General features: G+C 33.8%; 1 protein-coding gene across 7 annotated transcripts in view; it reads right to left on the reverse strand.

Moving 5' to 3' along the window:
- LOC111054006 (unconventional myosin-XVIIIa) overlaps positions 1-27,592 on the reverse strand; it is a 184,010-nt gene that overhangs the window by 76,274 nt on the left and 80,144 nt on the right. For 3 of the 7 annotated variants that reach the window (XM_039442930.1, XM_039442931.1, XM_039442932.1), the window contains exons 21-24: positions 14,498-14,617; positions 5,403-5,624; positions 2,223-2,377; positions 29-152 (exon numbers count right to left, since the gene is read on the reverse strand). In XM_039442930.1, the coding sequence (XP_039298864.1) occupies positions 29-152; positions 2,223-2,377; positions 5,403-5,624; positions 14,498-14,617 (621 nt within the window). Of the gene's footprint in view, positions 1-28; positions 153-2,222; positions 2,378-5,402; positions 5,625-14,497; positions 14,618-19,319; positions 21,168-27,592 lie in introns of those variants that run through there. The other 4 variants (XM_039442934.1, XM_039442936.1, XM_039442933.1 and 1 more) reach the window with 2 other exon arrangements.

Genomic DNA, 27,592 nt, shown 5'->3' on the forward strand with positions numbered 1-27,592 from the left:
GTGAGAGAGAGAAAAAACATTGGCTTACACTAAAGTTCTGCTCCAAAGTACATTTGTCTCCTAGCGTCATCTCTTTCTCTCTGTAAGCTCTTTCTCGGTTTGCTTTCTCTTGGCGTAAGTCATCGGTTAAAAGTTGGAATTCAGCATCAAACCTTAAAAAAAAACAAATAACATTTTTCATTCCAATTCAAGTCTCACAAGAAAAAATTACAAAAGAAATAAGTTTAACACAAAACATAGATGTAAAATGTTCATGTCAATCAAAAACATAGAAGGACAAAACGTTATTCGTTCAATTTTGTAACTTAAAGTGAGGTCCACGTTAAAATGGCAGTGGATAAAGATACTAGGGAAGCGTTGCTGATTCTCTGCCTCCTATAGAGGATGGTTGATACCGGTATATCTGATGTAATATTAACTGTTCATTATTGTTTTAAATAATCATATTATATTTTAAAATTGAAAAAACACAGTTTTATGTTTGTCACATCCACATAAATGTGGATGAAGAAATCCACATAAATGTTCAAATGAAGAAATATAATCAATTAACAAAATATTCTATGTCAATTTATATTTCAAACAAATTTTATCAATCATATTTTATTCAATATATTTTTCAATTATTGTATAAAACATTTTCATAATTCAGATAGAATATTTTGTTACTTGTTTATATTTCTACATTGTTAAAAACGATGCAGAGCTAGAAAAGGATAGCGCTATCTGTTTTGATGGATGATAGACAAGGAAAGCAATACCAATGTAAATCTACTGCCATTATAACGTGGACCTCACTATGGTGATATTATCTTGTGATATTCATTTTCCCAGTTCTGACCGTGATATTGTTAAATTGTTATTCTGACTTGAAGTATTGTACTGCAAGTATTTTATGACTGAAATTAATCACTAAATAAATCATTCAATCAACAATTAATCAGATGTAAATTAATGAGAAATTGCATTTTGTTAAAATTCTAATGAATAACAGAATAAATAATATTATAATTGAACGAAAATCCAAATTTAAATGCTGTAAACCACGTAGAAGACTTCCGCTACTGCAAATATTAACAACTGGGTGAACAGCTAGAAGGAAATTCGATGAGAGGCAACTATCGAAAAATTATTATCCAGCCCGGGAACCGAACCCGGTACCATCTAATTGCCAGTCAGGATGCTCACCCTTACATTATACCTTATGTTGAAAGGTAGGGGTGAGCATAACTGACTAGCAATTAGCAGTTGCCGGGTTCGATTCCCGGGCTGGATAATAATTTCTCGATAGTAGCTCTCTTCGAATTTCCTTCTAGCTGTTTACCCTGTTGTCAATATTTGCAGTAGCGGAAGTCTTCTAGGTGGTTTACAGCATTTAACTTTGGGTTTTCGTTCAATTATAATATTATTTATTCATTAGAATTTTAACAAAATGCAATTTCACATTAATTAACATCTGATTAATTGTTGATTGAATTATTTATTTCACCCTGTTGTCAATTTTTGCAGTAACAGAAGTTCTCATGGTTGTTTACAGCATTTAAGTTTGAATTTTCGTTAAGGCTGTGCAAAGGCTAAAAATGAACTTTCTACTCGTGATATTTTCAAAGTTTTTCGATTTGTATATCATCAAGCTATCAAAATGAAAAAGTTTTCTCAGGAAAACATTTTTTTCTGATCATTACTTTTTGAGATATGAGCGCCTAAAGTTTAAATTTTTGGGACAGAACATTTCAAATTCGGTAAGAGATAAATCCATGAGATTGTGAGGATAGATTCTTCATGGTATTGTTGATTGAATAGAACAAAAATTTCCTAAAAATATCAATTTTTAAGATATTTATTCAATTTACCAAAAATGACTCAACTAAAAGTTATTTTTGGTTAATTTTAGTAAATTGAATAACTATCTTAAAAATTGATATTTCTAGAAAATTTTTGTTTCACCAGATCAACAATACCATGAAGAATCTATCCTCAAAATCTCATGTATTTATCTCTTACCGAATTTGAAATGTTCTGTCCCAAAAATTTAAACTTTAGGCGCTCATATCTCAAAAAGTAATGATCAGAAAAAAATGTTTTCCTGAGAAAACTTTTTCATTTTGATAGCTTGATTATATACAAATCGAAAAACTTTGAAAAAAATCACGAGAAGAAAGTTTATTTTTAGCCTTTGCACAGCCTTAAACAATAATAAATAATTCAATTACTGTACTTACTTGCGCTGTTTCTTCTCCAAGAGATTATTGCGTGAGTTTTGCTCTTCAAGTAGCAGCCGCAAATCATTAGTTTCAGCCGTTAGTTTTTGAACTTTTCTCTTCCACTGGCTGACAACTTGCCTTTGCTCTTCGACCTCTTCATATGCATCACTCAACTGAAACAAAAACACATTCATTATAACAATTTAAACAACTTACGAAATTATTATTAGTAAAACTCTGCAACGTTTGCAATTGCTTTTGCAGTTCATTCCTTAGTTTTCCGAAATTGTTCATATTATGGCTGCTCGCATACTTGTGCAGCATGCAACAAGCAATTCTAGTGCACGGCTACACAAGATTTTTCTCACCTGCGAATGCATCAGCTGTTATTTCACGTGTGAATGAAGTTGCTTTGCATGTGTGGTTATAGTCTGCTCGCAACAAGCAACCAACAACACGCAACTACAGTGACGTTCAAGTTATAATGGCAGTGTACGATTGTCAATAGTGTTGCTATCATTGTCTATCATGCAGATAGCGCTATCTCTCTCTAGCTTTGCAATGTTGTCAGTTTGCCAGAAATATTTCATTTTTACTTTTGACAGTGACTGTACAGATGTAAACAAACAATTCTCAATCGCCATTTTTTCTTCTTCATTCTACCAAAATACTTCAGTACACAAGTCGAATAATTGATTTGAAATGCATTTTTGACAATGAAATAATGTTTAGATATTACCGTATGAGAGACACAAATTATACCTGAAATGGCAATTGAAAAGTTGATAACTTTGACCATCCTGGACTTCGTCCATGCTTCAGTTAGCCCACCGTATAGGTTATGGTACTGGTACCAGTATAAATAATATTGACAGGTTATAACAGAATTATTTCCATTTAAATTATGTTATTATGAATAGAAATTCTATTATGAAACAATAGTCAAGTTCAGATTAATCATATCCTTGAATGTTCTATAAACTGCAACATAAACAACATCATTTTCTGTATGATAAACGTGTTTCAAAATGAAAGTAAATTCGTATGGCTTTTTTTGTGGGGAATCCCTTGCAGGAAAGTCCAACCTTGCCTGAATACAGAGTGCGGCAGCGAAACTTCCTTTTTTAAAAGTAAATAAAACTTTTTATATGGATCAGAAAGTTTGTATTATTTTTGTAATGTAGACACATATGTTTCAATTAGTTTTGGATATCAAATCAGGTAGGTGACGTCCCCCATTCTCCATACACTGAGTAAACCGATTTCTTGCGTTAGTCATGACTCTTGCCAGCATTTCAGGCGTTATATTAGCAATTTCTTTCCTGATATTAGTCTTCAAATCTTGTAGGGTCCTTGTACGGTCCACATAAACAAGGGATTTCCAAAACTCTCCATAGAAAAAAATCAGAAGAGTTAAAATCGGGAGATCGAGCTGGCCACTTCAAATCGCTCCTAATTGAGATGAGGCATCGTGGAAAGTGCTCCCTTAATCGAAGTCATGTTCAGAATGTTCCTGCACAATTGTATGAATGGAAATGAAGATCATCATAAAGAATTAGTCTCACAGAACGATCGGAAAGTCCAAGAGCAGACGCTTGTTTGAGCGCAGAACGCTGTGGTGATCGCAACATTGAAACTCTCACTGCCTCAACGTTCTCAGGTGACTTAATGGGCCGAGGGACTTCAGTTCTTCGTGTTGTCGCACTTGCAGTTTGACTGAACGTAGTGACCCACGTAACAATTGATTTCCGGTCCGGGACAGTAACCAAAGGGGCTAAATTAAAGCGATTTCTAAATGTGCGCTGGGTTGCGACCACAGAACATCCGCTCGAAAAATAAATCTCAACTGCAAATGCACGCTTCTCATTGTTCCAATGCATGATGGCGAATGAACATGTCGGGAAGAAAACTTTACGATCTGACCTCTCTAACGAGACCAAATTTGCTCTACTACTGAATGGCGTTCACTTTAAAAAAGGAAGTTTGGCTGCCGCACCCGGTATAATATAATCCAAGCCATCAATACTTGAATCAACAAAACTTGCCCTACTACCATAGGTAAGGAAAGTATTGCTTTCCAAAAAAAATTAAGGTACCCCAATTTCAAGTTTTCTATACGTTTCAAGGTCCCCTGAGTCCAAAAACATTTTTTTTAGGTGTTGGTTTGTGTGTGTGTGTATGTGTGTATGTGTGCCCTATTATCATAGGTAAGGAAAGTATTGCTTTCCAAAAAAATTAAGGTGCCCCAATTTCAAGTTTTCTATACGTTTCCCCTGAGTCCAAAAACATGATTTTTGGGTATTGGTCTGTGTGTGTGTATGTCTGTGAACACGATAACTCCATTCCTAATTAACCGATTGACTTGAAATTTTAAACTTAAGGTCCTTATACCATGAGGATCCGACAATAAGAAATTCAATAAATTCAATTCAAGATGACGGAAAAATGGCGGATACTTACTAAAAAACCATGTTTTTCACGGTTTTCTCGAAAACGGCTCCAACAATTTTCTTCAAATTTATACCATGGATAGCTATTCATAAGCCCTATCGACTGACATGAGTCTCATTTCTGGGAAAATTGCAGGAGCTCCGTAATATTTTTGAGAAAAATGGCGGATAATTACTAAGAAACCATGTTTTTCACGATTTTCTCAAAAATGACGACCGATTTTTTTCAAATTCATACCCTGTATATTTATTTAATCAGCTCTATTAACTGGCATGAGTCTCCTTTCTGGGAAACTAATGAGGAGGGGTCCACCCCATCCTTGAGAAATGGACTTTGTAACCGCCTTCTCGTGTATGAGGTAGGTAGGTAGAGCAGTTCATAAAAAGAACATATAGTCGAGATATTTCATCTGTAGAACAGCTGTTTTGACGACTTTTAAAAAATATCATCAAATTTCACAATTTACACAAAGGAAAAAGTACTCTGAAAACAATTATATATACACATATACAGTAGTCTGATCGTAGTTTCAAATATGTTGCCACCAATCGTCATTATGTTATTCCCCTAAATTATTCTCCTTTAAGAATGGGGCTTACAGTTCAATGAGCAAGGAAAGTTGTGTGAGTGCGCCACACCAGATTTTTTTTCTTGTAAACTCATGTTTGCAAAATATATTAACAAAACTTGACTAATGTGAACGCCCTTTCAACATAAGGAAAACATTTTAGGGAAACATCAACGTACCTTCTTTTCCAGTTGTTTTTTAAGCGCGACAAGCTGCTCTAGATCTTGCTGATGAGTCTGTTGCAGCCGACGTCTGGTGACTTCCAGTTCCCTCAAAGCCTGCTTGTAGCGCTCCTGGAAGGTATGCTCGCCTCCCGAGGCATCCACCTGATCAGCTGATCCACTGCACAGCAGTTCAAGCTCTAAGCGTTCACTAGTTTCTATCAGACGCTTTTTTTCTCTCTGTGGACATAACACAATCAGTCAGCAATCGACACATCAATCACAACATACAAAAATACACTGGAAAAAATAGTACAGTAGAAGAATAAATTACAATGGACCCGTTCCGGGTACATGAAAGGTGGTAAATTGTCCGATACACAATTTACCCGGTAAGAGGTTTCGCGTCCCATGGGAACAATTTTGACGGATTCTTTACCAGAAACTAGTTACCAGTAACAAATTCCTGTCCCACAGTCGAAGCCTGGTAAATTGTGACAGTACCACAGTATGTGACAGTGTGTATGTGACAGTACCACAAGAGCTCTCATTGGTCGATTGAATTGTAGTCTGCTTACTTCTCTACGCATACTCAGGCAAAACAAGCTATCTTCTGCTTTCTCCACATTTTAGAACCATTCTATTGCCTATTGAACTATTATGAAAAGTCAACCTGTCCTGATAAAATAATGATAATGACAATAATAAAATGCTTCAATTTAAAACATAGCAAACCTAGAACCTATAAAGTATTCTTCTATCTATTATAGCCAACATAGAATATTTGCGTTCACCAGCACCAGCTACTTGATTTGAATTTATACTATTGCTTTGAATCATAAAATTAATTTTATAATTGAAATAATTATTAGGATAATACACTACAGCGGCCTTTGTTGATTTACGCAATTACGCTCAGTAATGCAATCGTATGCAATAAATGTTTTGAAGGATACATGCAGTCAGGGTGTCTTACTGGACGTCTACACAGGCTACTTCGAGAGTTTAGTAAAGAACGGGATTGTATTTTGGAGTGCATCATCTCAGTTAGATAAAATATTTAAAGCCCAAAAAATATCATTCGGCGAATTTTTAATTTGAGATGGAGACACCCATGTAGAGACATCTTCAAGAATAAAAAAATTCTCACCGTTCCCTCAGTTTATATTTACTCAATACTCATGTTAGCATTCAGAAACCTCAATATACTGAACAAAAGGAATGGAACAGCAAGAGAAACAAGAGCACATAATTATACTACCCAATGCATAGGACAACTAAATTTGAAAAAGGAGCACTATATAGAGCAGTAAAATTCTTCAACAAACTTCCAAGCAAAACTAAAGTTTTTAATCCCAAATTTCAATTCAAGAAGAATATCTTAGAGTATTTGACAAATAGAGCTTATTACTCGGTTCGCGAGTTTTTAGATGAATGACTGATGATTTTAATTTGTGTACCGCTTTCCTCCCTCGGATCCAACTGCAACCTATCTAGACACAAGGCTTGATTCGATTCAAATCAAAAACTTGTAGCCTTATAATAGTTACTAAACTTCTCTAGTGTCTTATTATGTATTTTATAAATTTGTGAGTTATATAATAGAATTGTGACAATGCAGAAATTCTTTACATGTTGTGAATAATATTGTAAACGGATGAAATTGCAAATAAATAATTTAAATTTGAATTATTCTACGACATTCTTTGGTGGAAAATAATTTCAAGAGTGCGCGCCAAAAACTGGAACCGAAGATCTGAAGTGGTGTTCCATGGGAATCAAATCAAATCAAAATCCATTTATTGCCAAAGACAAATTACAATAATTTGTATAGGCCACGTCATGAGAAAATTACATAAATCATTACATATATAATCATACTACATAAAAACAACAAGAAATCATCACATCAACGTCTTAAAAATTCTCCATATTGAAGGCAAAATATTCATCATTGGTATAAAAACAGTTTCTTATAAGAAAATCCTTAATTTTAAGTTAATATTCACTCACTAGTAAGCCTCTTATATGTAACGGTAACTGATTATACCAATTATTCATAGTCTGGGGCTGTTCTTCACAAGCACAAGACATTTTCTTAATGCAGAAAAGGGCTGTCAGAGTCATCGCCAGGGCGCGGAATCGGGAACATTGTAGAGATATTTATAAAGGTCTTCGAATTCTAACTTTATATTCATTATATATATATATATATTATATATTGCAATGCTTACTATTCCTGAAAGCAAATCCAGAGAAAATGGAGTTGAGAAATGCAATTCATTCTTATAATACAAGATCCAATCAGACGCTCAATGTAACACGAAGCAGACTGCATAAAACTGATCAAAGTCCCTCGAATGTTGCAATTAAATTGATGAATAGGCTTCCTATTGAGGTGAGGCAACTTAATCACAGGAGGTTCAAAAAGATTTTAGAAATATTTCTCTTGAAAAACCCCTTTTACTCAGTTAAAGAGTTTATCGGCATGAAAATGAATGTAGAAGATTTCAATATTTAGAATTTATTAATATTACTGTTATATGGATAGGATTAATATACCATACATGTTTTTATTGTAAATGTGACTTTGTATTGTTTTTTATTGACAGTATTTGTATTGACTGAGTGTTGTTTTGTTACTGTTATATTGACTGGCTAATAAATTTATTTATTTATTTTATAAAACCTAATTGCACAAGCCCTAAAACTAATATGACCAGATTTGTACCGACAATATTCGTTTCTAAGGTTCAACCTATTTGATTGTATGGTATGAGATGTTGTGATATTTTTCCATAATTGAAAGAATAAGACTTTGATATTGTCAATATCACTTTTATTTATTCGAAAATTAATTTATAATTCAGAACCAGGTTTCATGGTAAAACCTACCACATCTTCAGCTGAACTAATAAGTTTGTTGTTATTGGAGGAACAGGAAATTCAATTTTAGGTTATGTGTTGGGTTTGTATAGGGGAAGGAGAATGAAATTTGTTAGTGGGAATGGATGAATTAATGATGAAATTAAACTATGTTAATATTTGAAGAATGGAAAATTACATTTTAAATGGAAATCTAGACATCTTAAAATATATATATATATATACATCAAATTTGGTTGGTAGCTTACTGGTGATTGTATAATCATTTATGGTTTTGAAATTCTGTCTCAATTCTAAAGGTTATAATAATATTATAAAATTATAAAAACAAAGGATATTATTATGAAAACAATTCATAATAATTTTGTGATTAGTCTAATCTAAAACACAATAAGATAATCAGTCTTATCTAATTTTTTTAGGGTAATTTTTGTTAATTTTTTTTAATGTTTTTTTTTTAATAATTAGTCTAATTTTAGGGTATATCAATTAGTTCAGGTAGACCCAATTATATTAGTTCCTTATTTTAAATTAATTTGTACATATCCATTATTTTAATCTCAGATTTTTGATAAGAATTTGACTTGAGTATCTATGTAAATCTCAACTAGAATATTATCATACTACTTGCTCACAACTACTCATAGTTTTAAGTATAAACAATTATTGCCTATTTGATAACATTCCAATTCAGTTCCCATTACAAGATCTGGCCAATATAACCTAACATAACAAGTGGACAGTGGGTATTATCATTTTCATACTTAGCTCCAATATTTAGTATTACTCAACTTTTGAACCCAAGAGGGATCACCTTTCTCTCTTTTTTCAAAATCCAAGCAAATTGTAGGATAAGCAATTGATTAATGATATATAACAAGTAGATAACTTCCACAAATCAATAACAGTTATCACCATTATCTTGAGAACTTATTATAGTTGTTATATTCTAGTCCATAGTCTATGAAACAATCCATATAAGCTCAATTATATTGTTCTTCTAATTTTAGGGTATATCAATTAGTTCAGGTAGACCCAATTATATTATTTCCTTATTTTAAATTAATGTGTACATATCCATTATTATAATCTCAGATTTTTGATAAGAATTTGACTTGAGTATCTATATGGATCTCAACTAAAATATTATCATACTACTTGCTCACAACTACTCATAGTTTCAAGTACAAACAATTATTGTCTATTTGATAACATTCCAATTCAGTTCCCATTACAAGATCTGGCCAATATAACCTAACATAACAAGTGGGCAGTGGGTAATATCATGTTCATACTCAGCTCCAATATCTAGTATTACTCAACTTTTGAACCCTAGAGGGATCTCAATTTCAGGCCATGATCTCCCACTAGCAATAATAATTAACCCCAAAGTTGAACAGAATAATTCAATTACTAAGATCCCCCACCCCTTTATCAAATTTCTTATTAAGTTCTCTCCCCTCTCCCACTACTATATCAAGCACCTTATAAGGTTAAGTGAAATTTAATATTCTAGTTTGATAAATTTCTCAAAATTAAGTTTATATTCAAGTTGGTGCCATGACCAGTACCAACCTAAAGGTAACATTGAGAAAAAAAAACAAATTAGATAAGACTGATTATCTTATTGTGTTTTAGATTAGACTAATCACAATTATTATGAATTGTTTTCATAATAATATCCTTTGTTTTTATAATTTTATAATATTATTATAACCTTTAGAATTGAGACAGAATTTCAAAACCATAAATGATTATACAATCACCAGTAAGCTACCAACCAAATTTGATGTGTATATATATATATATATATATATATATATATATATATATATTTTAAGATGTCTAGATTTCCATTTAAAATGTAATTTTCCATTCTTCAAATATTAACATAGTTTAATTTCATCATTAATTCATCCATTCCCACTAACAAATTTCATTCTCCTTCCCCTATACAATCCCAACACATAACCTAAAATTGAATTTCCTGTTCCTCCAATAACAACAAACTTATTAGTTCAGCTGAAGATGTGGTAGGTTTTACCATGAAACCTGGTTCTGAATTATAAATTAATTTTCGAATAAATAAAAGTGATATTGACAATATCAAATTCTTATTCTTTCAATTCAACCTATTTCTTGTGTTGTGCGAATGAACATCAAAATGACTAGAGAATAAGAGCAAGTTAGTCTTTACAAATAATAAACATTGAAAAATAAAAATACACGGCACACACATAATTCTCAATCTAACAAATAGCGGTTTGTAGTGCGTAAGGGGACGAACATTACACATGGTTCTTATTGATCTTTTTTGTAACACAAAAAGTGAATGGGAATCACTATAATTGGCCCATAATATAGCTCCATACAAAAGATGTGAATGCACATAACTATAGTGAACATTTACTAAAATTTCTTGACACATTTCCTTTAATCTTCTCAACATAAAAACACCTCTTGCTACCTTGAATTGAATTGAATCGCTGCCTTTATTAAAAACCTAGGAGGGCGAAGTTAGGGCGCAGCCGGCCCTCTCTTACACTTAACCCTCCATACAGTTCTAAGTTACAACTAAAACAACATCATAAACAATGAACTATAGTAAAAGAAAACAATAACTTAGAAAACAAATTAACATATAATAAACAAATTAACATTTATAACAAGAAAAAAAATATAAATATAATAAAAATAAAAAAAGAGAAAACTTGAACTCCTTTCGATTTTTTTTACCTTGGGGATAGTGCAGTCAATATGACACTTCCATTTCATATTATTTTGTATATTGATGCCTAGAAATTTGACAGAATGCCCTGAATTCAAGTTATTATAAGATACAGATAAGTTTTGCGTTTTGTTCAAATTCAGAGCAAGTTTATTAGCATTACACCAATCAGACATCAGTTCTAATTTTTCATTTAATAAGGTTTACAAGTAGTTTTGCACCAGTCACGTGATGGAACAATTTACGATTGGAACTGGGACAATTTACTGTACACAGAACGTACACAATAACAGTTACAATAAAATATAACGCAACAATGATGGGAAAAAATTGCAAAAATTTATGTGTTGTGCTAGAAAAAAGGGAAAATACCTTGCCAACTAAGGTTTCCCATGTATTAGGCTGGCAAGGCAAAACAAAGAAACTGTAAAGGCGTGAACGGGAAGTGGAAGAAGGTAGGTATGATAGACAGGATAACGATCCAGGTTGTAGCAACGAATGAAATTATTTTAAAATTGGAAAAATAATTGCTTTTTATCCAATTAATGATTTCCTGCTTTATTTTGTTTGTAATTTTGGCATTGTTTAGATGATGATCCGGAATTTTATTGATTATTATAGTTCATAGATAAATGAACTGCCTTCCAATATTAGTATTATTTTATCGTTTTCTTATTTGAAGTGGGCTCAAGCTGTATTGTCAATTTAATGAGCAGTTGTTGGTGCTAGGAAAATTGGTTCTATGTTCTATTAAATATTTAATTACATTTTCAATACATAACTGTCTATCTTTCAAAACATTTATTTATATTTTTTACAGAGAAGCACTGATTGAGAGAGAAAAACTAAGGATACTCCTTGTACTATTTCTCTCCCAAATTTAGATAACACTTTAATAGTCCAAAATAGGGTTATGATTTCACTTTACTGAAATTTAGTCCACTTTCACTCAAAAACAACGAAAACTAATATTTTAAATTTTGACGGTTGAAAACAGAATAAAAAAACAAAAATATCACACTCAAATCACCATTAATTGGGACATTTTTGAGTAATTTTACAAAATTTAGAGCCAGAAAAAACACAACTCACTATTCAGCACAGCTGATATTAAAATTGTCATTCAAAATATAAGGTTGGTCGAGAAAAAAACTGGATTCATCTGAAATAGATTTGATGCTTAATTTCTGCATTATGAACAGTTACTCCATATTGCATTGTCGAGCGATAGTTTAGAAAATGACAGTTAAACGTTAGAAAAAATATTCATCAACAATACTCTCTCCGTCAAGTATAGTTATTTGAATTTGAATCTATGCGGACTAGACTCAAACTATTTTGTGTTTATTACTATAGTTAATTTATGTGAATTACTATAGTGAGGTCCACGTTATGATGACAGTGGAGAAAGATAGGAGAACAACGTTGCCGATTCTCTGCAATGCCATTGCATTCTATAGAGAGGATAGCTAATACCGGTATATCTGATGTAATATTAAGACTAAACTCCCACTACTTCGACTCAAATCGTACGGCTCCAGTCTCTCGATTTTCCTGCTCATTGTCACTACTTCAGTTCCATACTACTCCATTTCTAACCTCACATTATTACAAATATGAGATCCAATTCGTCACTACTTAGTATGTAACAAATGTTATAAGAATTATTATGAAGCAGTGTAGTGGAGGTGTTTAGACTTCAGAAGTGGGCATTGAGGGTGATGATAGGGGAGTCAATCCGAACTAGTTGTAGGCCCTATTTCAAAAAACTTTGAATTCTCCCACTTCCTAGCCTATATATTCTGGAAACAATCTGCTTTTTAAAAAAACACATAAATGAATTTAATACAGGAGAAACATTTAACCAATATTCGACCAGATACATGAATAATTTTAGAGATGATGCACAACGTAGTACTATGTATGAGCGAGGGGTAAAGAGTTCAGGTATCCGGATGTACAACTTATTGCCATCTCACATAAAAGAAAAGTCTGGTAAAGCTTTCAGATTTTTATTGAAAAAATAGCTGCCATCCATATGTGCCTACTCAGTGGAGGAATACAAAGATTTTTACAAACCTCAAGATGGAGGTTTGAGAAGATAGAAAACATGTTACTGTTTGATTAATGACAAATTGACATATCCTTACACCCCTTTTACAGGTGGTCAGTGGATGAAATAATACTAATCTATTGTTTTATTTAATTCTTATTATTGTCTTATCTAAAATGATAAAACATCACTTTAATAAAACATAACCTCACTTCATTGAAAAAGCACGGTACTATGCAACTCAAGTCGAGGCTCGACTCAGTCTCACAGTCGTGAGGTCGCGGAGACTTGAGTCAACTGGTCTGAGTGACATCATTTGAAAACACATGCTGCGTCGAGAAGAGACTAGAGTCGCAGAATCTTCTTGACTTGAGTCGCGTAAGTGTGAGTTGAGCCTAACTGTTCATTCTTGTAGAAAATAATCAATATTCGTCTGGAGAATATATTTTTTCTACAACTGCGCGTAAAGAAAGAATTTACATACTCAATTCTCCTCGTAAAACAGCTTATTTCTGAGGAGAATCTACTTTTTCGCTCGCTATCATCTGCACATGCGCAGTAGATTTTCTTTACGCTCGCTAATCATTCGCGCATGCGCAGAAGAGTTTCTTCACGCTCGCTAATCAGCTGATGATAAGCAGCTCGCCAAAAGACAAACATTCTCGGTCAGATCTTAACCTAAAAAGTCGGTAATTGTACTGATTCTACAGCCATGATGGATATCAGTGTAGACGAATTATTATAAACTCCGCCAGATATAAGTGATTTAACAGGTTTGTGCAGTTGTAGAAAAAAAATTGTATGTAATTCGCGCGTAATGCTTCCTTTGTCGCTCTTGCAAAATTTTGCGCGAGCGATAAAGTCGCGCATTACGCTCTTAATACATAAATAGCTATTTCATTGATCAAATAATATAATTTACTTACTTTCATAATTGAGATTGAAAATTTTGTTAGAAAACCATCTGGCAACGTTGCGGAGCTAGAAAAGGATAACGCTATCCGCTTTGTCGAATGATAGACAAGGATGGCGACACTAATGTTAATCAAATACTACCATTATAACATGGAGCTCACTATAGTGTTTGTTCTCAGTGCTATAAATTTTCGGCTCTAAATTTATTGTCTAAATTCAATATTTTCTAAATTTGGCTTAAAGGTTTTGTGTTTTGTTTCGGTTTTGTATATGTTTGGACTTTTTAACATCAAAATGAACTTTATTCCGAAGTGAAAAGTGTAAATTTAAAGTATTGTGCTGACTATAACCTCAGTGTCCGGTTTCCCATTAGGGAACAATGGACTATATACGGCGAGGTGGAACTACCCGTGGTACTCCCCACCATTCAAAGCCATACGCTAATAATAATAGTTCAATTCCGTTTGTTCTGCGCAGCTGGAAGTTTGTTTTTATAACGGGAACATCACTAAAAGGGAAAATTGTACACACCTGCATTTCCATGACTTCTTTTTCGAGTCGCATTCTTTCGGTCGTTTCTAACTCCAACTGGTTCGAAGACAATGCAGCACATGATCTCTCCTCTGCTAGATCTGCACACACTTCAGTCAACTGTAACAATAAAAATGTTTTACTAGAAATAAGCATGAAACTTTTTCCTATCAATTTTAAAAATAACGTAGACTATTTGCAGAAAACATTAAAAAGTGTTATAGCGACATCAAAATAAATAGAACTAGCCGTCAGGCTCGCTTCGCTCGCCATATCCGTCTAGCCAGGGGGCTCCGCCCCCTGGACCCCCGACTGGATCGTCCAAAAATGAGATCAGCGGGCTCGCTTCGCTCGCCTGCGTAGACCTCAGCGGAATCTCTGTACCGAATTCTGGCTGGACCCCCGACTGGATTGTCCAAGAATGAGATCAGCGGGCTCGCTTCGCTCGCCTGCATGTAGACCTCAGCGGAACCTCTGTACCGAATTTGAACGTATTATGTCAATTTGATCTCGAAAAACACCTGTTACTATATCGGCGTATCCTTGGCGAACAAAATTCTTCCACCTTAGCTAAACCTGTGTACTGAATTTTTTTTAATATATTTCCAACCATTATTGAAAAAGGTGAGAAAACGCATAAAAGCTGAGAAAACGCTAATTTTGGGCGTATCTTTGGCGTTATTTCAAATTCCTTCTAACACAACATTATTGCACCCCAGCTGAGCTTCTGTAGTTAAATTGAACATTTTCTGTTTATTTGCTCTTGATATAGCTGAGAAAACGCTAAAAAACGCAGATTTTGGGCGTATCTTTGGAAATTTTTCCAAATCCGTTCTTATTGCGCCTCTAAAGGGCCAACTGAACACACCTACCAAATTTGAAATGTTATGTCGTATTTTTATCATATGTTAGGACGAACCAGTCGGGGGTCCAGACTAAACGTCTGGCTAAACGGATATCGCGAGCGAATATAATATTCCCAGGAATAGCTCTGATTGAAGTAGCAGTACCCAATAAATTTTTCCGCGATAAATCAGGACCTCCTAAATAGGTATTTAGGAGGTACTGGATAAATTGGTATTTAGGAGGTCCTGGATAAATGCATTTCAATCTTCAACTTGGTGCCAACCTAACAAAGTCAACTCAACTTAATGCCAACCTGACAAAATTTTTAATTTAGTTACCAGAAAAAGTTTCGAAGAGGTACTCTCTCTAGATTATAGTTCTATATTAACATATGGTATGGACATTTTGAATGAAAAAAGACTAAGAAATTGTCAAAAACCACTGATTTATTGATAATTAGAAAGACCGGTTTCGGTTATTACACCATTGTCAATCTCTGATAAACAGATAAACAGTTTATCAGAGATTGACAATGGTGTAATAACCGAAACCGGTCTTTCTAATTATCAATAAATCAGTGGTTTTTTGACAATTTCTTAGTCTTTTTTCATTCAATATGAATAATTACCACAATATCAACTTCTCAACTACACAAAAAGTATGGACATTTCAATTATAATTTCAAGATATTGGAATAAGAAGAATATACACGCTAAAAGACGAACTTTAAACCCTTAAAAACCACCCTTAGAGTTAAAATGTCGCCAAAAGATTTCTTAGTGCGCCTCTAAAGGGCCAACTGAACATACCTACCAAATTTGAACGTGTTTGGTCCAGTAGATTTTTAGTTCTGCGAGTGAGTGAGTCAGTCAGTCAGTGAGTGAGTGCCATTTCGCTTTTATATATATATATATATATATAGATATAATCCAAAGCAGTTGAACACAAAGTGGATTCGCTAAAATCGTCTTCACCCTGGAAAATCGTTATAATGCCTGGTTTTCACTAGTAGAGCTAGTAGTCAAGTAACTGGCATACTAACTCTACCGAGCAAACTCTACTCTACTTACTTGGTCGAGTGACTGTTTTCACTACAATTGAGAATAGTAGGTAAAGTGTGTTGTCTAGTGAACACAACTAACCTTCAAATCTCAATACTTTTTAATAAATTAACACTTATTAATAAATTAATACTTTCTAATAAATAACAATACTTCTTAAACTTGATAGCCTACGGTACGACTCTACTCTACTAGCTCAAGACTGTTTTCATTAGCATAGTAGTGGTAGAGTGGAGTGAGAAGCGGTGGTGGGGGAAGGCAAGTGGTAGAGTACTATCCCACTCTACTCTACTAAAAACTAGTACTCTACCATGAACGTTTTCATTGGGAGAGTTCACAAGATAGTTAGTACTTGCCCAGGGAACTCTAGCACTAACTCTACTAATGAAAACCAAGCTTAAGGGCTATAAAAGCCTGTTTTTCCATTTTATGATGTGTTTTACTTTCCTTGCCCTATTACCACATGTAAGGAAAGTATTGCTTTCCAAAAAAAAATTAAGGTACCCTAATTTCAATTTTTTTATACGTTTCAAGGTCCCCTGAGTCCAAAAACATGGTTTTTGGGTGTTGATCTGTGTGTGTGTATGTGTGTATGTCTGTGAACACGATAACTCCATTCCTAATTAACCGATTGACTTGAAATTTTAAACTTAAGGTATAACATGAGGATCCGACAACAAGAAATTCAATAAAATTCAATTCAAGATGGCGGAAAAAATGGCGGATAATGACTGAAAAACCACGGTTTTCTCGAAAACAGCTCTAACGATTTTCTTCAAATTCATACTCTGGATAGCTATTTATAAACCCTATCAACTGACATAAGTATCATTTCTGGGAAAATTGCTGGAGCTCCGTAATATTCTTGAGAAGAATGGATTTTGTTAAATTTCTATCACGATTTTCTCAAAAATGACTTTACAGATTTTTTTCAAATTCATACCCTGTATAGTTATTTATCTACTCTATCAACTGGCATAAGTCTTCTTCCTGGGAAACCAACAGGGGGTCCACCCCATCCTTGAGAAATGGACTTTGTAACCTCCTTCTGGTGCATGAGGTAGGTAGGTAGGTAGAGCAGTTTACTCAAAAGAACACAATGTGTTCATAGTCGAGATATTTCATCTGTAGAACAGCTGTTTTGACGACTTTTAAAAATCATCAAAATTCACAATTTACACAAAGGAAAATGTACTCTGGAAACGATATATACTATAGTTTTATATTATGTAGCCGCCAATCGTCATTAAGTTATTCCTCTACATTATTGTCGTTTACGAATGAGTCTTAGGCTAGCTTCACACGCATTCGGTTTCATTCGGTTCGGTTCGTTACCGAAAACGAATGAGGCTTTCATACATGTCAGGTTTTAATTCGTACGGTTCTAATTAGGTATTTTCTTCTCAAACACAGCTGTGTTTCGATTTTCACAGTTCATGCTGGTATTTTTAAATATAACAGCTGGTTAAATTGTAAGATGTTATTTCTTGAACAACAAAATTTAGTTAACAAAGTTAATTAAAAATTGTGAATTATTTGAATAGTTCTTTTTGAAAAAAAAATTCTTCCCAAGTTTTAATTTATATCTTTTATATTTTTTCAGCAAACTATACATTGAGAAAAGATGTTTCTGTGAACTAACAGAAATGAATTGACCTTAAGATTTTGACTTGGAAAATTTTGAAACAGATAATCACGAAATCAGGTTAAAATAAAAACAAAAAAGGCAAGCGTGTGTAAAAGACTTTGTTTTTTCCTGTTTCCCTAGCAACGAATTCGAATGTAATGAAACCTATTCGTGTCGAGGGGGCGTTCGGTGCTATGCGGTTGCTATTCGGTACCGAATTCAAACCGAATCATCGTTTCACACTTATCAGAATTTGCCGAAAACGAAACGAATCGAACCGAACCGAACCGAAAGTGTGTGAAAGTAGCCATAGGTTTCCATTGAAACCTGATGGAATTTATTAGAGTCAAGTGGGCGTTCAGTTCAATGCGGTTTCTATTCGGTACCGAATTACCGTTTCACACTTATCGGAATTTGCTGAAAACGAAACGAACCGAATGAATGTGAAACTAGCCTTACAGTTCAATGAGCAAGGAAAGTTGTGTGAGTGTACTACACCAGATTTTTTCATTTTATGATTATGTGTTTTATCTCATAGACATAGATTAAATTTCAGATATGGTACTCCTAGAGCCACTTTAGCTCCAGCAAATAACACCCCATTTTACATTGTGCACCTCCTCTACCGAAATTTGCCTACATCAATCCAGGAGGCTGAGGGGCGCAGTGTACCTGTTTACAAAAGAAAAATAGTCCAATGGCTATTCAACATTGGTAGGGATGCTTCGTAGGCCCTTGTCAATTCACCCTACACCTAGTTTTTGTCTTGGATATTTGTCTACAGATATTCCCATTTTTCATTTTGTTATAAGCCATTAGTTTTTCCGTGTTTCGTTATTTTTTCTTTTTCTCTCTCTCTTCTTGCTTGTGTTTAGTTTCTTGTTTTTGATGCAGCGCTCTATTAACTCTTTCGACCTTATAGCACCAACCTATATCAGTAATAGATTTAACCTATTTTATTTTCTACATTTGAAGTTATTGTTTAATTAAAGTTCATTTTTTGTTTAGAAAAAAAGTAAAATTTTCAAGTTTTTTAAGAAATGATTTCGATTATCCTGTATTTATTAAGGCTTTTCTAGATAGGAATTCTTTCCCCACACACGGATTTATAGTCTAAGTGGGGAAATATATTTCCTGGAATTGTTTTTGTATAACTATTATTGTTATTAGTTATTTTGTATAACTGATATGTATATGATTTTTTTGAGGAAATAAAATTGAATTGAATTGAATCATTGTTGAGTAAATAAATAAGTAAATATTTCAATGATAAACAGGAAATTGGTACCTCATCAATTTCAGAGTAAGTATCCCGTACACTGGAGGCCCGAGAAGATGTGGGGAATTCACTGCGCAAAGGGATACTACGGCATTCACTCATGCATCGTTTCCACTCCCGTCGACTCTGATCGGTTTTGCTCAAAAACTCCGATATTCTAGAGGAAAGAGACGCCGACGAGGGAGATCCGAAAGACCGTCTTCTGGACGTGATGGGTCTGTACGACCACTTCAACTCAGGCTCGGCACTTCTCCGATACAAACTTGTGGAAATTGGCATTTTGGGTAGGTCTAGATATAAAATCTAACAGAGATAAACCTAGACTGTCCTTGTGTTTGGATGGGCGTGAATATTAAAATCAAATGGAAGCAAGTCTGGAAAAACGTTATGTTTGGACAGGCCTTAATATCATAATCAGTGTGGACGGCTAGAAAGACGTTGTGTTGAGAAATACCTAAATATAAAAATTGAATTGAAATAGGGTAGGAAAGACGTTGTGGTCAGACAGGACTAAATATAAAAACCAGATTAAAATAAGGCTAGAGAGACGTTATAATGTTTGGATAGGCCTTAATATCAGAATCAGTGTGGACGGCTAGAAAGACGTTGTGTCAAGAAATACCTAAATATAAAAATTGAATGGAAATAGGATAGGAAAGACGTTGTGGTCAGACAGGACTAAATATAAAAACCAGATTAAAATAAGGCTAGAGAGACGTTATAATGTTTGGATAGGCCTTAATATCAGAATCAGTGTGGACGGCTAGAAAGACGGTGTGTTGAGAAATACCTAAATATAAAAATTGAATTGAAATAGGATAGGAAAGACGTTGTGGTCAGACAGGACTAAATATAAAAACCAGATTAAAATAAGGCTAGAGAGACGTTATAATGTTTGGATAGGCCTTAATACCAGAATCAGTGTGAACGGCTAGAAAGACGGTGTGTTGAGAAATACCTAAATATAAAAATTGAATTGAAATAGGGTAGGAAAGACGTTGTGGTCAGACAGGACAAAATATAAAAACCAGATTAAAATAGGACTAGAAAGACCTTGTTTCAGAAATACCTGAATATGGAAATGAGGCTAGAAATACAATGTTTTGACAATGTACAGAAATATAAGAGTATAGGGTATACTCTTATATATCATAGAATAGGGTATTCAATGTATCTTCGAATAAAGTTTCAAATTATTTGACAGCATAAGGATAGAAAACAGTTTTTTGTTGTTTCTAATAACTAGTAAAATATAATTGGATGATATTTGAAGAGAACGTTTTCAATAGACAAATTGCGCCAATTATCTAAATATTTACAACTGATAGCATACTTGCTGATATATAATATACTGTATTATCAGTGAAATAGAAGGTTATGCTGCGATTAATGTAATAGATTATTGGATAAAAAGACTAGACATTGTCCACAACTACTCGAAAAGAAAATAGATCATATTAGAATGTTCTATAGGTTTTAAAAAATGGAAGTGCGAGGTTATAATATTTGAGTAGAACTTGGAGATAACTCTTGATCTCAGGGTTACTTTCTTCTTCTGAATGGAGAGGCAAATAGTCAGCAATTTCACTATCACTTCCAGAAAAGAAAATAGATCATATTAGAATGTTCGATAGGTTTTAAAAAATAAAAGTGTGAGGCTATATTTGAGTAGAATTTTGCGGTGTAAATCTTGTCAGCACTTTCACTATCACTTCCTCTAAGTGAACTCTCAAGTAAAAACAGATTGGAAAAGCACACTAAGTATAACACTAAGCAAACCGTGGAATGAATTCTGGAACTGATACTTCTGGTTAGGATGAAATCGGAACTGGCAAATCTATTTCGGAGGAGCAATTCGAACTGAGCGCTGCAGAAAAACAAAAGCTGGGAAGAAGTGAGCGTCAGTTGGCTAGAGGCCAGTAGGCAATGGCTCACCCATTGTACAACATACGCTCTCACTCGTCAAAAAATCTTGAAGAAAGGGAACTGACGTATTCGATCATCTCTTGAATTCAACAACAATTAGATACTGTTGGTGACATGTAGTGATATTTATTAAACATAACTTTCACATCTTATTTAAATTTGGGAGAAGAATAGCACAAGGTTACCTTATTTTTACTTTCCTTGCCCTACTACCATAGGTAAGGAAAGTATTGCTTTCCAAAAAAAATTAAGGTACCCCAATTTCAAGTTTTCTATACGTTTCAAGGTCCCCTGAGTCCAAAAACATGATTTTTGGGTGTTGGTCTGTGTGTGTGTGTGTGTGTGTGTGTGTGTGTGTGTGTGTGTGTGTGTGTGTGTGTGTGTGTGTGGTGTGTGTGTGTGTGTGGTGTGTGTGTGTGTGTGGTGTGTGGTGTGTGTGTGTGGTGTGTGTGTGTGTGTGTGTGTGTGTGTGTGTGTGTATGTGTGTGTGTGTGTGTCTGTGAACACGATAACTGAAATGAAATCGGTTCCATTCCTCCATTCCTAATCAACCGATTGACTTGAAATTTTAAACTTAAGGTCCTTATACCATGAGGACCCGGCAATAAGAAATTCAATAAAATTCAATTCAAGATGGCGGAAAAATGGCGGATAATTACTAAAAACCCATGTTTTCACGATTTTCTCAAAAACGACTCTAACGATTTTCTTTAAATTTATACCATGGGTAGCTCAAATTTAAAGCCCTATCAACTGACATGAGTCTCATTTCTGGGAAAATTGCAGGAGCTGCGTAATATTCTCGAGAAAAATGGCGGATAGTTACTGAAAAGCCATGTTTTCACGATTTTCTCAAAAATTACTCGACTGATATATTTCAAATTCATACTCTGTATAGTTATTTATCAGCTCCATCAACTGTCATGAGTCTCCTTTCTGGGAAACTAATGGGGGGTTCACCCCATCCTTGAGAAATGGACTTTGTAACCTCCTTCTCGTGCATGAAGTAGGTAGATAGAGCAGTCTATAAAAAGAACATATAGTCGAGATATTTCATCTGTAGAACAGCTGTTTTGACGACTTTTAAAAAATCATCGGATTTCACAATCTACACAAAGGAAAAGGATTGAAAACAATTATATACACACATATACAGTAGTCTGATTGTAGTTTCAAATAATTATGTTGCCGCCAATCGTCATTATGTTATTTCTCTAAATTATTGTCGTTTAAGAATGAGGCCTCCAGTTCAATGAGCAAGGAAAGTTGTGTGAGTGTACCACACCAGATTTTTTATTTTGATGATGCACTTATTGTATCAATCAATAGAAAATAAAGAAGATGACACCATAGGTATTGAAACATGACAAACATTTGATGGATTTCAGCCACCATTTTACCCATAATCAACCACTTCTCATATTCAATGGTAACTGTAGGAAAAATTTAATGTGAATGAAATACGTGCGCAAAGTTCCTCTGCTGCACTCAAGAAACCATTCCGCATGAATGTAATCTATAATATAGTAAAGGAAAGAATTGGGTTATATGCGAGATAGAAAATTTACGAATGACGCATCATCACGTCTGAACTACTCAACTGATCAATTTGAAATTTGTCATAAAGATACTTTATTTACCGAGGATGATTATAGACCTATTTTGAATTCTTCAAGACATCAGTAGGTCAAGTTTTCAGTTTGTCAAGTTTTTAATCAGACCCTTGCGGAGCACGGGGCACGGGTTACCTGTTAGTTTTTAAATAGATTGGTTATAATTCTAGACAACATACAAGTGTTTCATAATCAACAACAATATTGTCACTGAAGAAATCAGTTAAAATATTTTATAATTATTATAAATATCTTCTTCTTCTTCTTCTTCTTCTTCTTCTTCTTCTTCTTCTTCTTCTTCTTCTTCTTTCAAGGATTAGGCGTACACACTTGTTCCGGTTTCAAAGGATATAACTTCCTCTAAGTGAACTCTCAAGTAAAAACAGATTGGAAAAGCACACTAAGTATAACACTAAGCAAACCGTGGAATGAATTCTGGAACTGATACTTCTGGTTAGGATGAAATCGGAACTGGCAAATCTATTTCGGAGGAGCAATTCGAACTGAGCGCTGCAGAAAAACAAAAGCTGGGAAGAAGTGAGCGTCAGTTGGCTAGAGGCCAGTAGGCAATGGCTCACCCATTGTACAACATACGCTCTCACTCGTCAAAAAATCTTGAAGAAAGGGAACTGACGTATTCGATCATCTCTTGAATTCAACAACAATTAGATACTGTTGGTGACATGTAGTGATATTTATTAAACATAACTTTCACATCTTATTTAAATTTGGGAGAAGAATAGCACAAGGTTACCTTATTTTTACTTTCCTTGCCCTACTACCATAGGTAAGGAAAGTATTGCTTTCCAAAAAAAATTAAGGTACCCCAATTTCAAGTTTTCTATACGTTTCAAGGTCCCCTGAGTCCAAAAACATGATTTTTGGGTGTTGGTCTGTGTGTGTGTGTGTGTGTGTGTGTGTGGTGTGTGTGTGTGTGTGTGTGTGTGTGTTGTGTGTGTGTGTGTGTGTGTTGTGTGTGTGTGTGTGTGTGTGTGTTGTGTGTGTGTGTGTGTGTGTGTGTGGTGTGTGTGTGTGTGTTGTGTGTGTGTGTGTGTGTGTGTGTGTGTCTGTGAACACGATAACTGAAATGAAATCGGTTCCATTCCTCCATTCCTAATCAACCGATTGACTTGAAATTTTAAACTTAAGGTCCTTATACCATGAGGACCCGGCAATAAGAAATTCAATAAAATTCAATTCAAGATGGCGGAAAAATGGCGGATAATTACTAAAAACCCATGTTTTCACGATTTTCTCAAAAACGACTCTAACGATTTTCTTTAAATTTATACCATGGGTAGCTCAAATTTAAAGCCCTATCAACTGACATGAGTCTCATTTCTGGGAAAATTGCAGGAGCTGCGTAATATTCTCGAGAAAAATGGCGGATAGTTACTGAAAAGCCATGTTTTTCACGATTTTCTCAAAAATTACTCGACTGATATATTTCAAATTCATACTCTGTATAGTTATTTATCAGCTCCATCAACTGTCATGAGTCTCCTTTCTGGGAAACTAATGGGGGGTTCACCCCATCCTTGAGAAATGGACTTTGTAACCTCCTTCTCGTGCATGAAGTAGGTAGATAGAGCAGTTCATAAAAAGAACATATAGTCGAGATATTTCATCTGTAGAACAGCTGTTTTGACGACTTTTAAAAAATCATCGGATTTCACAATCTACACAAAGGAAAAGGATTGAAAACAATTATATACACACATATACAGTAGTCTGATTGTAGTTTCAAATAATTATGTTGCCGCCAATCGTCATTATGTTATTTCTCTAAATTATTGTCGTTTAAGAATGAGGCCTCCAGTTCAATGAGCAAGGAAAGTTGTGTGAGTGTACCACACCAGATTTTTTATTTTGATGATGCACTTATTGTATCAATCAATAGAAAATAAAGAAGATGACACCATAGGTATTGAAACATGACAAACATTTGATGGATTTCAGCCACCATTTTACCCATAATCAACCACTTCTCATATTCAATGGTAACTGTAGGAAAAATTTAATGTGAATGAAATACGTGCGCAAAGTTCCTCTGCTGCACTCAAGAAACCATTCCGCATGAATGTAATCTATAATATAGTAAAGGAAAGAATTGGGTTATATGCGAGATAGAAAATTTACGAATGACGCATCATCACGTCTGAACCACTCAACTGAACAATTTGAAATTTGTCATAAAGATACTTAATTTACCGAGGATGATTATAGACCTATTTTGAATTCTTCAAGACATCAGTAGGTCAAGTTTTCAGTTTGTCAAGTTTTTAATTGGACCGTTGCGGAGCACGGGTTACCTGCTAGTTTTTAAATAGATTGGTTATAATTCTAGACAAAATACCAGTGTTTCATAATCAACAACAATATTGTCACTGAAGAAATCAGTTAAAATATTTTATAATTATAAATATATTATTTATTAATATTTAGTCATGGACAGAAGATTAAAGTTTACTTCAGTGTGGTTTGAGGAACTATAGTGGGGTCCACTTTTAATAGCAGTGAGGAAGGATAGAAGAACAACGTTGCCGATTCTCTGCCTTGCCACTACCTCCTATAGAGGATATCTGATACTGGTATATGTTATGTAATATTAACTGTTCATGCTTGTTTAAAATAATCAATCATATTTTATTCGTCAAGAAAATATGGGCTTCAATGGTTAAATAATAGTACATTTTCATAATTGAGAGTACATGTTTTGTTAATTATATTTCTACATTGTTAAGAAACGGAGCTAGAGAAGGATAAAGCTATCTGCTTTGTCGAATGATAGACAAGGATAACAACACCAATGTTAATCAAATACTGTCATTATAACGTGGGCCTTACTATAGGAAATAAAATGTGGGCTGATTTCAGCATTAATGAATACAATGTATGCATAAAAACACTTCACTTTTATGGGCTACTTTTGTACAAATTAATAAAAACCTTGTACCCTTTATTATTAAAAACTTTAAAATATTTCAACGACTAGTTTCGACTCTAACTTATTTCATTTTCAAGTTGAAATGTAGAAAATAAATAAATGTTTATGCCACTATATATGTTTATTTATTCAATAAATGTTTATTTATTTTCAACATTTCAACTTGAAAATGACCGAAGTTAGGGTCGAAACTAGTCGTTGAAATATTTTAAAGTTTTTAATATTAAAGGGTACTACAAGGTCATCAAATCAAATCGTTTATTGCACAAAAAACATAATATATTTTGTTGTATTCTGTATATTATACAGATTACAACAAAAAGGAAAACAACATTGTGCTACACGCCGGAAAAAGAAAACTTATACGCCGACGTGGAGTCTTAATATATCTTATTCACTTGTACATTAATATTAATATATAAAATATTATAATATAGGCTTACGATAATTAACATTCAACCAACTCAATATTGCATTCTAAGAAATGACAATAATTGAAAATATACATAAAGCTGAATTTTAAATTCATACAACATTAATCAATATCAAACCAAATCATTAATTGAATAAAAATAATTTTCTTTCACCCAGGTATGGAGTTCTTTTATTTTAGGCTTCTTTATCAACCATCCTCTTGGAACTTTATTATAGAGCTTATTTCTCAAATATGAAATACTGTACTTGTACGGGATAGGGTGCTGTCAACTCTTTCAATTATGATTAAGTTTTGAGCGACTTGTCTAGTTACTCCTTGAAAATTTTGCATATTTTTTAATTTGAGCACATGTTTCTTAATAGTCTTTAAAATGAACAATTGTCTTATAGTGAACAGATTGGAATTTTGAAACAATGTGCCACTTGGGAAATCTCTTGGATACTTCATTATTGTTTTGATAACTAACTTTTGTAGAACAAATAAAGGTTTTAAAGCTGAATCAAAATTTCCTCCCTATAGGTTTTTATTAACTTATATGCATAATAGTTTTTTGTATATCTAGAATGAAAAGTGCTGTTTTTTCTCCCTGAGGGAAAAGTTTGAAGCCCGAGGCGAAGCCGAGGGCAACAATTTTCCTGAGGGAGAAAAAACATTTTTCACTCGTGATATACACAACATTTTTCCTCCACCTACATTTTTATAAAAACTGCTCATAAAATAATTTTTGAAAACGTATGTGACCAAACAATGTGTTACAACATGTCATAATCTAAAAAGTAAACAGAAACAGCTGGCTTGTAATCACAGTTCTCCTCCGACAGCACTATTTGTCGGCTAAAGTTGTAACAACAATGACAGCCAAAACTACAGCTATGATGAAGTTCCCGTTTTAAATTTGATTAGTTAATAAGTAATATTCGTTGGCTGATATTTTGAATAACATAGAATAAAAGAAAAAAATATATACATTTTTTTAGTATAGTGATATGAAGTTTGTAACAATAATTTCAGCATACAAACATAAATTTTATACATCGATCAAATGTCTGGTTGAGGTATTGAATTTAGTTGGTTTAATGACTACTCTATATGCTTCCTCATCTGAGCTTGGACCTTCTGACCTATTCCAAATGTACGTTTTTAAAATAGAGATGCTTCCCATGTTATTTAAATGGAGTCACTTTTACTCCCTAGGGAGTTTTTCTGTTTTTTAGTACCGAGAGCGAAAAAGTGACACTTTAGTATCATGTTTCAGGGAGTAAAGTAAGTACTTTTGACAGTAGGTGGAGGAAAAATATTATTCGAAAATGTTTCATTGTGAACGGAACAAAACTTCTTTTATAGGCTATAGGTTTTTATA

This window comes from Nilaparvata lugens, chromosome X (genome assembly GCF_014356525.2).
Source record: "Nilaparvata lugens isolate BPH chromosome X, ASM1435652v1, whole genome shotgun sequence".
NCBI classification, from domain to species: domain Eukaryota; kingdom Metazoa; phylum Arthropoda; class Insecta; order Hemiptera; family Delphacidae; genus Nilaparvata; species Nilaparvata lugens.